The 14,819-nt window shown below is 39.9% G+C and overlaps 1 protein-coding gene across 2 annotated transcripts in view; it reads right to left on the minus strand.

Annotated features, from left to right (window-relative positions):
- tspan4a (tetraspanin 4a) overlaps nt 1–14,819 on the minus strand; it is a 43,580-nt gene that overhangs the window by 10,299 nt on the left and 18,462 nt on the right. For both annotated transcript variants that reach the window (XM_047042190.1, XM_047042188.1), the window contains one exon: nt 2,635–2,826. In XM_047042190.1, coding sequence (XP_046898146.1) covers nt 2,635–2,826 — 192 coding nt within the window. The remainder of the gene's footprint in view (nt 1–2,634; nt 2,827–14,819) is intronic.

Below are 14,819 nucleotides of genomic sequence, written 5' to 3' on the forward strand. Positions count from 1 at the left end.
ACAATGGCATTCAGACATAATTTTTTACAATATGGTGAACCAGAAAAATGAAAGGAAATGAATAACTAACTATATTGTAAGAGATGTGTTGCTCCATTGAAATGAGAGACAATCAGCTGTCAATTATAAAAACAATAATTGGATGGCAATTATGCTGACTGCCAGAGGATACTGCCTTCAAAATGTGTGTCTTAATCTAACTTAATTATACAAATTTGTCAACAGGAATTTGTCTGTGAATTCTTGAAGGAGAACCACATCAAAATCAGTTTGAAAAAAATTGTGAGAGCTTATGAGGACTCAACTGATCAACATTCATCGTAGTCAAACTGAAATGTTCACATGTTAAATCTCCAATGCTATGCCGATGTCAATGCCATGTACTCATAGTGTTTGTGACGCATTTCTGTGCATGACACATTGTTATGACTGTCACTGAAAATATATGATAACCCACGCAAACACTGTTGAGTAATTAGATGTGTTGTTCAAACAATATAATGTATACTTATTTGTTTTAGTGTGTGGGAGCACATCAGTGTGCACACGCATCAGCATTTGTGTCAGTTTGCTTTTATGTTTGTGTGTGTGTGTGTGAAAACTGTTTAACCACCCACCCACCCACCCTACACACACAAACACACACACAAATAACTGTGTATGTTATGATTCATTGTGCACACTTTGCTGATATTCCAATTTAGCTGAGATCAATCCCTTGGTAGGAGAGTGTGCCATGGGATGAGGCACAATCAAAGCCCTGGTGCCTAGATTGATTTCCCCCACATTTAGTCCCTGCTTAGGATTTCTACTTTTAGCTGTGCCTCTTTGTCCATAGATACAAACCAACACTGTTGATGACGTGCAGAGCTGACAGTTCAGCGCAGTTGGACATTTCCTCTCAAATCAATGGCATTTGGGCTCCAGCAGGTTGGGACAGCTTGCTAACACACGAGGGAGCACTGCCAGGAGTAATAACTCAACTGGTATTTAGTTCCTGCAGTGTCATCAGAATTTATTTTTCTTTCAGCTGGCCTATTTCCTTCTGTCACTCTTACATGTTATTATTGCATGTCCACTTTTCTGAAAAGATTGTTTGTGTATAAGCAGTTTGGTTTTGGTTTTCCAATATATTAAGGTAAAGCCTCAGCGACTTAACCCCTCCCCCCAGTTATCACAACCTCGCCTAATACCTTGAGCAAGTATTGACAGTCATGTTATATACGTGTGAAATGCGATTGTAATTTGGAATAAATCCGATGGAGATTGGATTTCTGGACCCTAATTAAATGTACTGGTGTGGATAGAAAGCTAGAAATATTTCTGATGAAGGTGAAGGGTAATGGATTCATAACCATTTTGAACTACATTCTGCTTTATGGATCTTCAATATTACAAATACAATCAACAGAATATTTACTCAGCTTCTGTTGACAAACCATAAACAATATCTAGCTCTCTGTTTGAGGAGTCTACCTGGTAGTTGTTGTCAAAATCATATTCTTAAGACAATGCTTTCATGATCCTATGTTGAATTAAAGGGAATAAGCTACCGTATATGGAAGAATGTCCATCCCTCAGTTAATGACTAATACCAAATGACCAATGAAAGCATATAGAAGACAACACTAAAACATGACGATTTGATGGAAAGTAACTGATGCATTATTTAGAGTCCTGGATAAACCATATGTCATATGTAGACATACCACAAATGACATACTAAGTCTTTACACTAAACTGATGTTTGAACATCTCTTAAGACTGTTTGTGTATCTCTCTCCTCAACCCGTAATTAAAGCACTAAATTCTTCTTGAAACAAAGGTTTTTGAAATCTTCATCGTCACACACAATGATCTCCGATCAATCTATATAATGTGCCGGCGTTTATAGAGGGGTTGGCTTATTATCTTGGCACAGCAGTCTGTGCCTTTGAGGGCCCATGGGAAATGTCATGACAGCTGCTAATGACGGGCGCATGGTCTTGCAATTTCTTTTTATGACTGTCCTGCTGAATAATTGCAACCCCTGCTGTGCCGTTTCATAAAAATTGTTTGGATTTGATCCGATTCTTTGCAGGATTATTGGGGAGCTTCTCTAATGAACACTTTTAAGTATCAGGTTTGCCAACTGTGTGCTGTATTCAAAGACATTTATTGAAGTTATTGATGTGTTGTTACTTGGTCATGGATGGCTGTGGCATGAGATGTGAGTGAGTCTCCAGATTGTTTAAGAATCAGGACAGTGAGCATGTTAGCTGTTTTCATTTGGAGATCTGATTAATGGATAAAGATCTTGTTTTTCAAACACTTTATTTTCAGCCTACGGGATAAAAAGTCAAGAAATTGGAGGTCATGCTCCGATTGTAAAAGCCTCAGAATAAGTTTGAACACATTTTCTTCCTTCATGAGTCAGTACTAACTGCTTTAATGCAGAGCGTGTCTAGTTAGTGCGACTAATGTTAAATTATTTTATTGTGGATGCAAGTAAATTGTTATGGAGTATTATGTCATATATTTAAAAAGATCCATCCTGTTTACCTTTAAGCAAAATTCTTTATAAATAAAAAAAATTACATCAACATTCCTTGTTATGTTGATGATGATGCAAGTGTTATCATGGCAGATACTTACACTCAACAACATAGGACGGCTTTCTTTGACAGCTCCGACGCAACCAAGGCACCCAATCACCATAATAATCGTCCCCACTGCAATCAGGAGATTGGCTGCTGACAGGGAGGGGAGGGATGATGAGAGTGTGGCAAAGTTCCCCTGGGTCACCGACAGCCACACCCCCACTCCGAGTATTCCACAACCCCCCAACTAAAGCAGAAAAAGAGACAGGGAGAGAGGTAAAGAGGGAGAAATAGAAAATAAAAAAGACATCATTAAACAAACTAACCCTAACACAAAATATAGCTATATCGAAAATATACCAAATTGTAAACCCATCATTACTCTCTAACACACTCAAACACACTCAAACACACTCAAACACGCACACACACACACACACACACTCACTCCCCAGGCACTGCCTAGAAATGCACATCTGCTCCACATACACATAACAAGTACTTTGAGATTTTCATGTGTAAATATGTGATTATTGTTTCCCCCTTCTCTCTCGTCTATTCCCAAATGTAACACAATGCTAAATCCCTCTTAATGAACTATTGAGCTAAAAGTAGGGCATGGCAGTAAATAAACCATGTCTTTGTGTTCCCCAAATGATTAGATAGGTTTTGTGTTGTGACCATGTTCTGAGAAGCTGGACAGTCATTGTTTGACAGTCTTCCATTGTAACCCCTATTCCCTCTTTAGAGTACTCAGCGTGGGAATGGTGTTCTGAGAGGAAGAGTGGGGGAGAGAGAGAGATGAGGAGAGATGATGAGACTGCGAGATAAAAGGAGAGTGAGAGATGGATGAGAGTTGGAAGAGAGATGACAGCGTAGCGCACTCTCTTGTACAGATATTGTGTTTTTTTTCCTTGGGCTATGCTCATGAAAATCTACCTCCAAAACGATCAGGAATGTGTCTATTCTTTAACTGTTCAAATCCTAACATCTCAATAACAGAAAGTGCCAGATAATGCCAAGGCTTTGAGCCAAGCCTATAATTCTACTGTCATTGCTGCTCCTGCAGACCTTTCTCCAATGACCCCTCTTTCACAACAATGTTCACAACAGTCGGATATGGACTATGGCAATCAGCTGACTGAAAGTTATTGGTTGACCTAGAAACAAGTTTGATTGACAAGTGCCTTGAATCACACTTTAGTCTGGACTCTCAACCGACAACTCTGGTACAGTGTGGACAATTGGGAGGGAGGGTATAGGTAATATTGCACTGTGTATAAATATTGTGGATGCCAACAAATAAGTGTCTACATTTGTTTCCAATGATCTTGACTAATCTGTGCAAGTGCTATTTATCAGAGGGTATGTGTTGAAAAGAAACACTCCAATGTCTGTGATCTCTGACAACAGGTGTAGAGTAACAATAATAATAATCATCATCATCTGTCTTTTTAGGCCACAGAATGCTTATGCTGATAAATTGAGTATTGCTAAATTGCCAGATGTCATGTTCTAACATACTGTTACTCTACATGTACCATACAGTATGTGCATGGGTGTGTGTAATAGATTATTTGTTTGACATTATATATGGGAAAAACAAGTGTACCTGAGAACGTCACTTGAAACATATGTATGTTGTCCCCATGGTCTAAGCCTTATCTGAGAGCAAGAAAGTAAGGGAGAGAGACATGAGGTTATCAGACAACTCTGACAGCTCCAGTGAGATGAGGGAATAGAGAAAAGAGTCTCTGGAGAGTTTTTCGAAGAGCTGCCTTGTCATACCTCCTTGAAAGACACTAGCCTACACTTTACTTCACTTTACATGGTTCACTGAACAACATGCACTCTCTCTTCATTGTATTAGTTTTCTAAACAAGACCCAGGCTCCCAGACTTGTGTCGAGACGGTATCTTAAAATCAATATATTTTGCAGCGTTCAGTCTTAAAGATTATGATGAGTTGTACACCCCCTAACACTGCCAACCAATGGCTTGGACTATCATGTCAACCAGAGGCTTTGAGAAGAAGATAAAGGGATTATGCACAGATGGCAACTCAAAACAGCTCTTCAACAACAATGAAAGTAATCTGGTTTGCTTATTCAAAGTAGAGATGAAATGACAGACACCCTTAATTTGTTGTAACTGATCATTTTTTCCTGTATAATTTCTAAATGTTTTCCCTTCCACAATCAACTGCATTTTATCCGGGGGGGGGGGGGGTTAACATTGTTTTTAGAACCTAATTAAAAGTCCCATTAGGAAAGACAGATTAATTCAGAGAATTAGCATAAACACAGCAACATCACACTTTTTATAGCTTTCCTGCACATAATGTAATTCCTGTGCATGAAGGTGTGGGATTTACCACACATAATGAAGCGTTTTTTTTCTTTCTTTCTGCATTAAATAAATAAATAATATACATAAACAAAGTTTTATTAATTCCATGTTTCTTTTAACAAGCAGTCATATGTTGAAGTAGGCACTCAGCTTGAGTATGTTTCCCATGTTGCTTTAGTCATTCCACTAGATGGACATACAGACATACATACAAAAAAGTCAAGGTTACCAAAAAAAGGCATTTACAAAGGTAGACGGTTAAGGTTAAACTTGTAACATTAAAAACCAATAGTTAAAAAAGTTTTAATTATGCCTAACTTCGGAACTTTGTTTCAGAAACAATACTTTGTACATCCTGGTAAAGCATTTTGTGTTGTGTTCCATTACACACAGTGCATGTCCTACAATAAGAAATCAATGAGAAACCTTTAAGTACACTTGTATTAATGTTTTTGTTGATTTTATGTAAAGCACCTTGAGCTGCAATTCCTGTATGAAATGTGCTATATAAATAAAGTCTTACTTACTTACTTACTTACTTACACAACACCTTGGACTGTTTCAGTCTACTTTTAATCTACAGAATATTGCCCAAGGTATTTTTGTTTTTGTAAAAAAAACATCTTTAAATTGATTACAAGGCTTACAAGGCTATGACTCACAGCAGTTTTGTATGACCCTGATGAGCCACAATAAATAGAAGTATATATTTCCAAAGAAAATGTATTGGTACACGTCTTTCAGACAGTGCTTTGAAATGAATGAAAGGAAAACAACCCATTTTGGAGTTTCAGCACTATATCTTTTCTCTGTGACTGGTTTTACAATCTACTTTTCATTGTCTGTTCCACGTTAACTGCTTTTGACCACCAGTCACTGCCAGAAGCAAAATACATTAACATTGCAGAAGTTGTTTTTTCCCCATCAAAAGTAATATGTAAATCTGTTTTTGTGCCGTTAGCAGTGAATGAGCCATTACAATTGGTTATACTTTCATGCATTCTTCAGGGAATAAAAGCAAGCTATAAGGTGCAATATGTATACTTTTTTTTAAACATCTATATTCTAAAACATCTTTACTTTGATGCATCTATACTATAATCTCTGTCTGTCTGTCTGTGCCCAAAATTCCAAGTTTTATAGTATTGTATTTCAACAGCATCACAGGCACTGTGCCCTGTGTATAATTCCAGGAATCTGTGTGTGCGTCTCACCAACATCTTATTCACTGCATCACGGGTAGTGCACTAGTTTATTTAATTCCATCATCTAGCAAAGTTGATGTCTTGCCAACAGCTGCAAGTTTGTTCAGTAAGAGTCATTTGATTAATTAAGGGATTCATTTGTTAGACTCAACAGCTGTGATCCATTCAGTGATTTATTGGGCTCATCAATTGCCCAAAAACGTGAATCCTTCACTTCACTCACTCACCAACTTCATAGTTAAACAACTATTCAGTAATCGATTCAGTAAGTAAAACCCTTAATTTGACTTTTACACTAGTTGTAAATTAGCTTCCCTGCTACAATGAATGACCAGTTAGTATGAACAGATCATTCTCTGTATGTTAATCAAGTGTAGAGTGGGAGTTGGATCGCCCTTGGCCCTTGTAATTGTCCTCCCTGTAAAAACTGATGCCAAGGAACTGGATTACAGCTGATCAGCATTCAAGAGGAGGTATCTAGTTATTCTCCACATGTTTGAGTTATCTCCATCCAAAATCCCTGCTCTCAGGGAACACACCCACATAGCTGTGTGCACACAAACATGCACACACACACTTACACATGTCATATACACACATTGATGGGAGACAAAGGCAGTACATATTTATTTTCCTCTGTCGCTCTCTCTATCTCTCACTTACTCACTCACCCACACACACACACACACACTCACTCACAATAACTCCCTCACACATCACATCATTATGTTCATCTGCTGAATGTGTTTTTGCAGTCTTTCTATTGTGGTGCATTGAACACAGTAAGTCAGTGCTTTTCTTATGTGAAGCTTCTATTTGAATTGGATAAGAGCTGGATACATTTCTAACTTGCATACCAGTGTTTAGTGCCAGCATAGCATACACAAGGACCATGTGCTGTGTGTGGAGACCCAAAACCGCATGTCGACCCCAATTGTGGGATTCTGAGACAGTTTATCTAGTTAGTCATCTACATAGTTACCAATGAAACAGAAAAATGTAAATAACAACTAATTATAATTTTTCTCTGTGTTGCATCCTGTGTAATACATCTTTGGAACAGGAACACCAACCCTCAATTCCCTTTCATGGCCATACTGCATACAATAGTTAAATAAAAAGAAAGTAATGGATGTAGTAATGGATGCAGCAATGAAAGTCGACAGCTTAGATGGTTAAATACGTGTTTGGGGGTTACGGAGCAGGAGGGAGTCAGACCAGGGCACAGTGAAAAAGGATTTTAGAAACTCTTCACAGCACGGCAGACCGGGTAGGAATCCAGGGACAGTCAAGATCAAAACAAAAAACAAAATTCTGGGTCAAAAAACAAGCATAAGTCTGAACAAGAATGTAACACATGTAAACGCTGGAAAACAGGAAAAATACTGGCACAATCTCGTAAGGATATTGAAATTGTACTGGGTTGGAGCTAGACTGCATCAGAAGCATGGCTATCCTCTGTTCTGCCCTTCTGCATTATATGGTCCCTGCTTGCCTGTCCCATGGGGCCTGATAGCATGAGGAAGACTTTCCTCATAAGTGTCACAAGCACACAAAGTAAATGCAAATACTAATATTATATAGGTGTATTCAAATAAGCCCAGTTGGCTTTTTGCCTCTTCCTGCACAGTGCTATTCATTTATCTCTATTATGTTTGTTTATTTAGTAATTGTATTGCTTGAATTGTGCAAAATAATATTAAAAAATAAGAATAATAAATGTATCACTCGAAGGTGCCCAATCTAAATACTCTCTTTTATCGAATGCAATCACAGGGAATGGAATCAAATTACTACTTTCCGAGCGGTGCTGTGTTCTAGGAGAGTGTTTCAATCGAGGTGTGCCCATAGAAGGGCAGGGAGGATTCACTGTTTCCAGGTTCTGTTATGAAATTCCATCACTCAAGCTGCTTATAGATCCTGTTCTAGATTGTGTGGTAGTTGGCCTACTTGATGACGGAGCACATTGCGCAATGCCCCTTTCTTTTTATTACAGATCTGTGATCTCTGCGTAGAGAACAAGCTCCAATGGCCACACCGTATAACAGGAGATGGGATACAAAGCCTCTAGAGCACTGCACCACACTAACAAAACTGCTCCTGCAAAACCCCTATAAATAAACCTTGTCAGATATACAGAGAGAGAGAAAGAAGGGAGCGAGAGAGAGAGAGGAATATCGAGGGAGAGGGAGAAAAAGAGCCCCCGCAAAGGGTAATCAATAATACTCTAATCTCTAGGGAATTCCTCCCTCTTTCCCTCTCCTCTTTCTCCTCCTCTGTTCCAACTGCATCCACTGTACAGTCAGGCATGCACACAAACAGAACACAGTGGGCAAACATGCACAAACACAGTATTCACATGCACCCATGTGCTGTCTGTGTACACATACAGGCCCTGTGTACAGTATGTGTGCATACCCAATCACACACACATACACACAGGTCCTGGCTGGGTCCTTAGTCATTACATTGACATTGGGCAGAGGAGTAGTGATTTGTGGTGGAGGCTGACTAGTTTATCAGACATCGTCACACCAGCCAAGGCAGCATTAATCTCAGCCCACGGTCATGTCACACAGGAAGGGTACAGTCCTCGATACCTATATTCCATGGTTATTTGCCTTAACACTGCACATTAACGCCAGCTCATAAAGCATTTGAAGTACATGCATACACACTAAATAAATACAACTCAGCACTACAGGCTCACATTTTGGGGATTTAGTGCCAGCAATGTTGAACATATTATTAGAAAGATTTGAGAGAAGCACAGCTAGGGCATTCGAACAGCATTTTATTGAGTTGTTATTTCATGAGTTATGGTGGCAGTGCTTACGTACGCATTATGAGAAGAACTAGAAGATGTTTTTATTAAGCGAGCCTAGTATTGACTGCCTAGTGGACAAAGGAATTGAAAGATGTTGTCCCATATCCAGGACATTTTTGATGGCACATTCAATTGAATGTGCCATCAATTTCCCTGAAAAAGTCCCAAACCTTTTATTTAGCAACACACATCGTTTATAAAAGCAGACATAAGATTCTGTATCTATATCTGGTCTCTGTTCTCCACTCATGAGGCATTTCGTCGCCATCGCAACTACCATGACATCAGAGCCAAGAGCTATACACTTAGCAGACCTCAATGACCTTGTGATTCTGTCTTTGAAAATGTCTTCATAAATGATGGCCCTTGCAGTAAACTGTTTTGTGCGTTAAGGTGAGGCTAATAGCATTACAGAGCTACGATATTCTACGCCCCAGTGGCTGGCTAAATAACTTCTAAATGGAGATGGGGTTGCTGGTAAAGCTCCAGTGGTCCATAGCTGTGTGCTCTGTAGATAAAGGCATCGCAGCTGACGTGCCTCGGATGAGGCTGGGAGAGATTCTCTCAGGGTTACACAGCCTGCAGGAGTTTGAGAACAAACAGGAAGGAGACATGAAGGGAGGATAGGTTGAGTGATGATAAATATAAACGGCAATGGACAGTGACCAGATGTGGCAGTAGAAATGACTAATTAGGGATGGAGGGTGAAAGAGGAAAAGAGAGAGAGAAAAGAGAGAGTCACCTTGACCAATTGCTACTGTACTATAGCAAGTAAACGGTAAACAAATCAAAGCCTGATGGATGGAGAAAGAGACAGAATGAGAGCCTGTGTATTTCTGTAAGAATGGACAGGGGAAGTCAAACAACCTCACATTTAGAGTCCCATTACTATCCTAAAGCTAATCAATTCCTGTCCATTTACTGCAACGGATGGACACAATCACTCAGAACACACACATTCACACACCCAGGGGCCTCCTCAACTTTCCTCAGCTAATAGAACCTCATAACAAAATGTGTTCCAACTCACTAGCTAGCAATCAACCCTCTGTCTTCCCCCACTGTGTGTGTGCATTTGTAATGTGTTTGGGAGAGTGTCTATGTTTTCACGTGCATGTGTGTTCATCAGTACTGAATGTTTGTATGTGCAACTGCCTTTTAGCAATCTCTGCATGTATGTTTGTGTTCACGCTGTAGCTGAGTGAGCAGCCATATTTCCCTTGTTATTCACCTTTCTCCTCCGATCCCTCCCCCCTCCCCTTCCCTCCCTATTCCTCTCCTCTAATCTGCTCTCCTAATTATCATCAGTCTGTCCTTATTCCCGTTTCTTCTCTATAACTGTATAACCTCTCTTTGCTGTATCCTACTCCTGCCTCTTTCCATCCATCTCCTCTCTCTCACTCTCCCATTTTCTACTGCCCCCCTTACCTTCTCTCCCTCCATCTCCAGTCTCCTCCACCTTTATCAATTACCTCCACCAACAGCAGCAGTATATTCAAAGGTTCAAACTTCTTAATCAAAAATTGAAAATGTGCCCATGTTAAAGAGAGTTTAACCAGGACCCCAGGTACCAAGTCCTCCAAACAACCAGAACTATTCTGAAAGGCAGGATAGGAAGAGTAAAGAAGAGGATTAACAGAGGGCTTTACCAGAGCTACACTGGCTCTGACACAGTGCACACATAAAAGGGGGCTTTGTGCCCCTTACTTCTTTTTTTGGACAGTCAGGTAATGTGTAGGGAGTGTTAGCCAGTGATGAATATTTCAACAGATCTTTGCATCAAACAGACAAGAAAAGGGTTGGAAGCAACAACATGAAGGGAGGAGAGAGTAGTTCATGAAGGAATAAAACCATTTTGTTTTTAGCAACTGAGCGCAAAGCTAGTGCATTCTATAGGAACAGATGAAAGATCAAACACTCCCAGAAGTTGGTTCTGTCTAGGATCATCCAGCTGCAATGTGCTACTGAATGTATATGTCCTATACAGGAGCACAGCACTCATTCTGTTCAAAACTGCTCCGTTTGATCTAGTGAGCATCAAATGTTTGTTTGGTTTTTCTTGTTGACCATGTTTGGTCTCCTAAACTACAATGTGAAAACGTTGGAACAATGTTGTTGAGTGTCAGGGAGCATCAACTGTAACATTGAAGTCACAAAATAAAGGAGGCTGCACACTACTTGGCTGCTGTCTTTGTTGGTGATTTTAAGCTAGTGCCTGTTCTGCCTATGAAAACTGACAGTATGTTTATAATATATATTTGCCAGTTTGTTTGCAGGATCCACTGTAAACAGAAGAATACACTGATTTGGTCACAGATTGAGTAAATAATGAAGATGGGACATTGCCAGCGGAGTTGAGAACCATACCCTGCACAAGTCTAACTCAGATATATACCACATTCCCTACTTACTTTGCAAGGCATTTTGAAAACCTATTCATAATTAAGAGTCATATCACCAGCTGCTGCGTCAACTCGTTAGCCACACAGGAGATTATTTTGGACTGTGTATCTGTAAACAAACAACAGTATGTATGGCACTATCTACTATGTAATAAATCCAGTACAATAAAGAAAAAGCTATTCTACCCCAGTATGACAGTCAGCTCTCTATTCTATGCTTTGTTTGTACCCCATGGTCCAACTACCTGAATGGGGAAGAAAACAACTAGAAAGATATTTTTCTCCCTTTTTCCTTTTGAAATGAGCCGTGTTTGGCACAATAATACTCTGACTCCTTCATTGTGACAACTACAATAGACAGGGCAGAGGTGCATCTTGAAATTATTCACATGGCACAAAGCTTTTTAATGGGCTCGAGCTGGCATGCAGTTATCTCCTTTGAGAAGGAAATGATGTAGCTTTGTGGTGGATGTTGTTACAAGGTTTTGCCAGGTGAGCCTGTCTGTTAGCAAATTCACAAGTGAAAGGTTGGGGTTAAAAGATACATTAACTCTTGAGTAATGTTGAATAGTATCACTTAGTACTGAAGCAGGTATGACAAAGTTGAGGCAAATATAAGTAAATATAATATGCACATCCTTAGTGGGTATAAAATACCAATCTAAGTAAAGGGCACTAATACCTAGCAGACATTGCAAGGCTGAGCCACAGGGAGAGCTCCATATTATGTGTACAAATCTCAGTAAATATTAAATGCATCAAGGTGGGTGGGAAATAATGAGTCCTAGAAAACATCAGTTATTTTATTTGAAGCACACAAAGGGCTTGTGACAGTTGACAGTCCAATGCTCACCAATCGATTGTGCATGGCTAATAGATGAGCAGGTAGGACATTTAGAGTCCACACTGGTATTCTGTATACTGTATCCTTCCCCCCTCCCCCACATTGCCTCCTGCTGTTTCTGCACCTGTTCTTCCTGACCTACTGTTATTCCTCTCAACATGCTCTCTTTTCCTCTCTCCTCTAACCCTACCTTGCTACTCCCTCATTCCACTGTGGTCAGTTTGGCTTAGCACGGGTGTGTGGCTTTCTCGCAGGTCCTTACATGTTTACAGTTAATTCCCTGCCATTTAGTCCCCTCATTGTGCACACCTCACGACCACCTCATTATGAGGAGGTCGTTTTTCTATGCCACCGGGTGGTTTGTTGTTTGTCACTTTAATACGGGTCACCTTTCTCCCCTGGACTGTTTGAGTGTTCTTGCAGAGCACATTCTCCGGTACAGCCACGGCTTAATTACAGAACAAGGGCACACAGATGAAACCAGAATCCCTCCCTCTGACTTTATCTCATTCTTTTCCTATTTGTACCTCTCTCTCTCACTCTTCCTCTCTTTGGACAGAAGGATTAGTGCTGAAAACCACAATTCTTTCATGCTGTGCCTTTACCCCAACCTCACTCTGATCATTTCTTTTAGGATTTTTACTCCTCATTTTTTCTCAGCTTGGATCGATGGAAACCAACTTCCTCTCAAGATACTTCTTGAGTGTCTCTCTTCTTTCTCTCTAACGCACAAATTCAATATCACTCTTTTGCTCTCACAACCAGTACCCATACCTACCTCTCTCTTTTCTCTCTAATTTCCTATCCTGTACCATCCTTAGTCTTGATGAACCACCCTTCTCCATTTCCCTTGTCGATAAGATGTTTTTTATCAGTGTTAATATACTTCTCTTTTTATAACCTGGCAAGGAAACAAGGCTGGCATCTTCTAATGTGTATGTGTGAGAGAGAAACAGAGACAGAGAGAAAGGGTCGACGTGTGGCGTTTATCTGCAAGATTAATATAAAGAAATTACAGAAGAAAGTGAAGAGGAAACATAAGTGGAGGGAGTGGGCCTATGCACAATTATCTTTATTTCAAAGCTGAAATGGCCATGTGGCTCCCTTGACCTGTTCTTGATTAGAAGCCCTCTTCTTGGCAGATTCTTCACTGTGCTGTGCCAATTCAGATGGTTCAGCTCAACTGCACAAATTGGTGCTTCTACAGTATATTTCTCTATCAAAATGTCAGTACATCATGTTAAACATGGCATCAGCTGCTTGACATCTGTTTAAAGTCAACATAGTCTTTACTTGTACAATATCCTACATTTCCTGACCAGCTTTGGTAAATGGTAAATCATCTTCCCTTGTCTATAAGTCTATGACCCTGCAGCTCAAGGTTGACCGATCAGAATGTCTCAGGTGTCACACATTGTTCAATGACTTCAACAGTCTCCACCTTACCAGTTACCCATTACTGCTATTGTGATATCATAGAAAAGCTTGCGTGTAGCAGCCAGGTGCTTGGTGTAATTATGAGGTGGCCGTCATTAACGTAATCAAATTAAATTAACTGTGTTCTTGACATGGACAAAGACTCAGAAACCAACCCTAACCATGGAACCTTTTCCTGTCTGTAACTGTGTGATTAGCCACATAATTTAAAATTATATTCGAACAGCACTAATTAAATGATTGAGGGGCTAAATAAATGTATCTTGCGGCTGACATTTCAACCAGAAGGGATTGTATGTAGGTTAGGATAAGATTTAGCTTCATACATATTGTGGATGAAGCAGGACAAGTGTATCCATTGTATTTCCATCTTTGGTCCAGATTGTTGTAGCTTACTGAATGAGTTGCAGATGACATAACTTGCTCGTACATTTCTCTGCAGTGGTGGGCTAATAGGAAACCGCCTGAGGCCAAGAAATGTCAATATAAAAGCAGCTTTTTACACATCCAGAGATGAATGAGAGCGCAGTAAGCAGCAAAGCCATTTATCAAAGATAATTTTTTTTGAAATTGACATTACTTTCCCTCTGTGGCTTATTCTTTGGACATAAAGAATTTGTCATTCAACATTTGTACATTGAGCCCCTCTGTTCTCTCCTGTCTTGCCTTACCTCAATGATAACCTTTTCTACCATTCTCTATCTTGTTCTTTTTTCAACACTTTTCTTTTCTGAGCAAGTCGTTCCTTTTTCTCATTCTCTCCTGACATGTGCTCATGAGTTTTGTGCAAAATTGAAGGGCCCCTTTTCTTTTTATTGTTGCTCAAACAAAAGTGTCTCCCAGCGCATTGTGGCCAGTTTTCAATCTTTTAGAGATATTTTTTAATTAACATTGATTCTCTTCCATTTGCAACTCTAGAACAAGAGGTTCCAACTGGGCACTTGAACCATTTTGCTGCAGGGATTATCCCACGACGCACCCAGTTTGATCAATGTCACTCAGCTGTTTACTCATTCCAAATGGGACTTCGGCACCCCCTGTTCCTTTGGCGACAAGGTGCTGTCAATTAGGAGTATTGAGCTCTTTCTTCATCTGTGCGTCAGCATAGATAGCGGGGGTGTGAGAGCACTTGCAAGCTCCATCTGCTACCCATCTGCAGGGATGAGAAAGATGTCGG

The sequence above is a fragment of the Hypomesus transpacificus genome, chromosome 19, assembly GCF_021917145.1.
Source record: "Hypomesus transpacificus isolate Combined female chromosome 19, fHypTra1, whole genome shotgun sequence".
Taxonomy (NCBI): Eukaryota; Metazoa; Chordata; class Actinopteri; order Osmeriformes; family Osmeridae; genus Hypomesus; species Hypomesus transpacificus.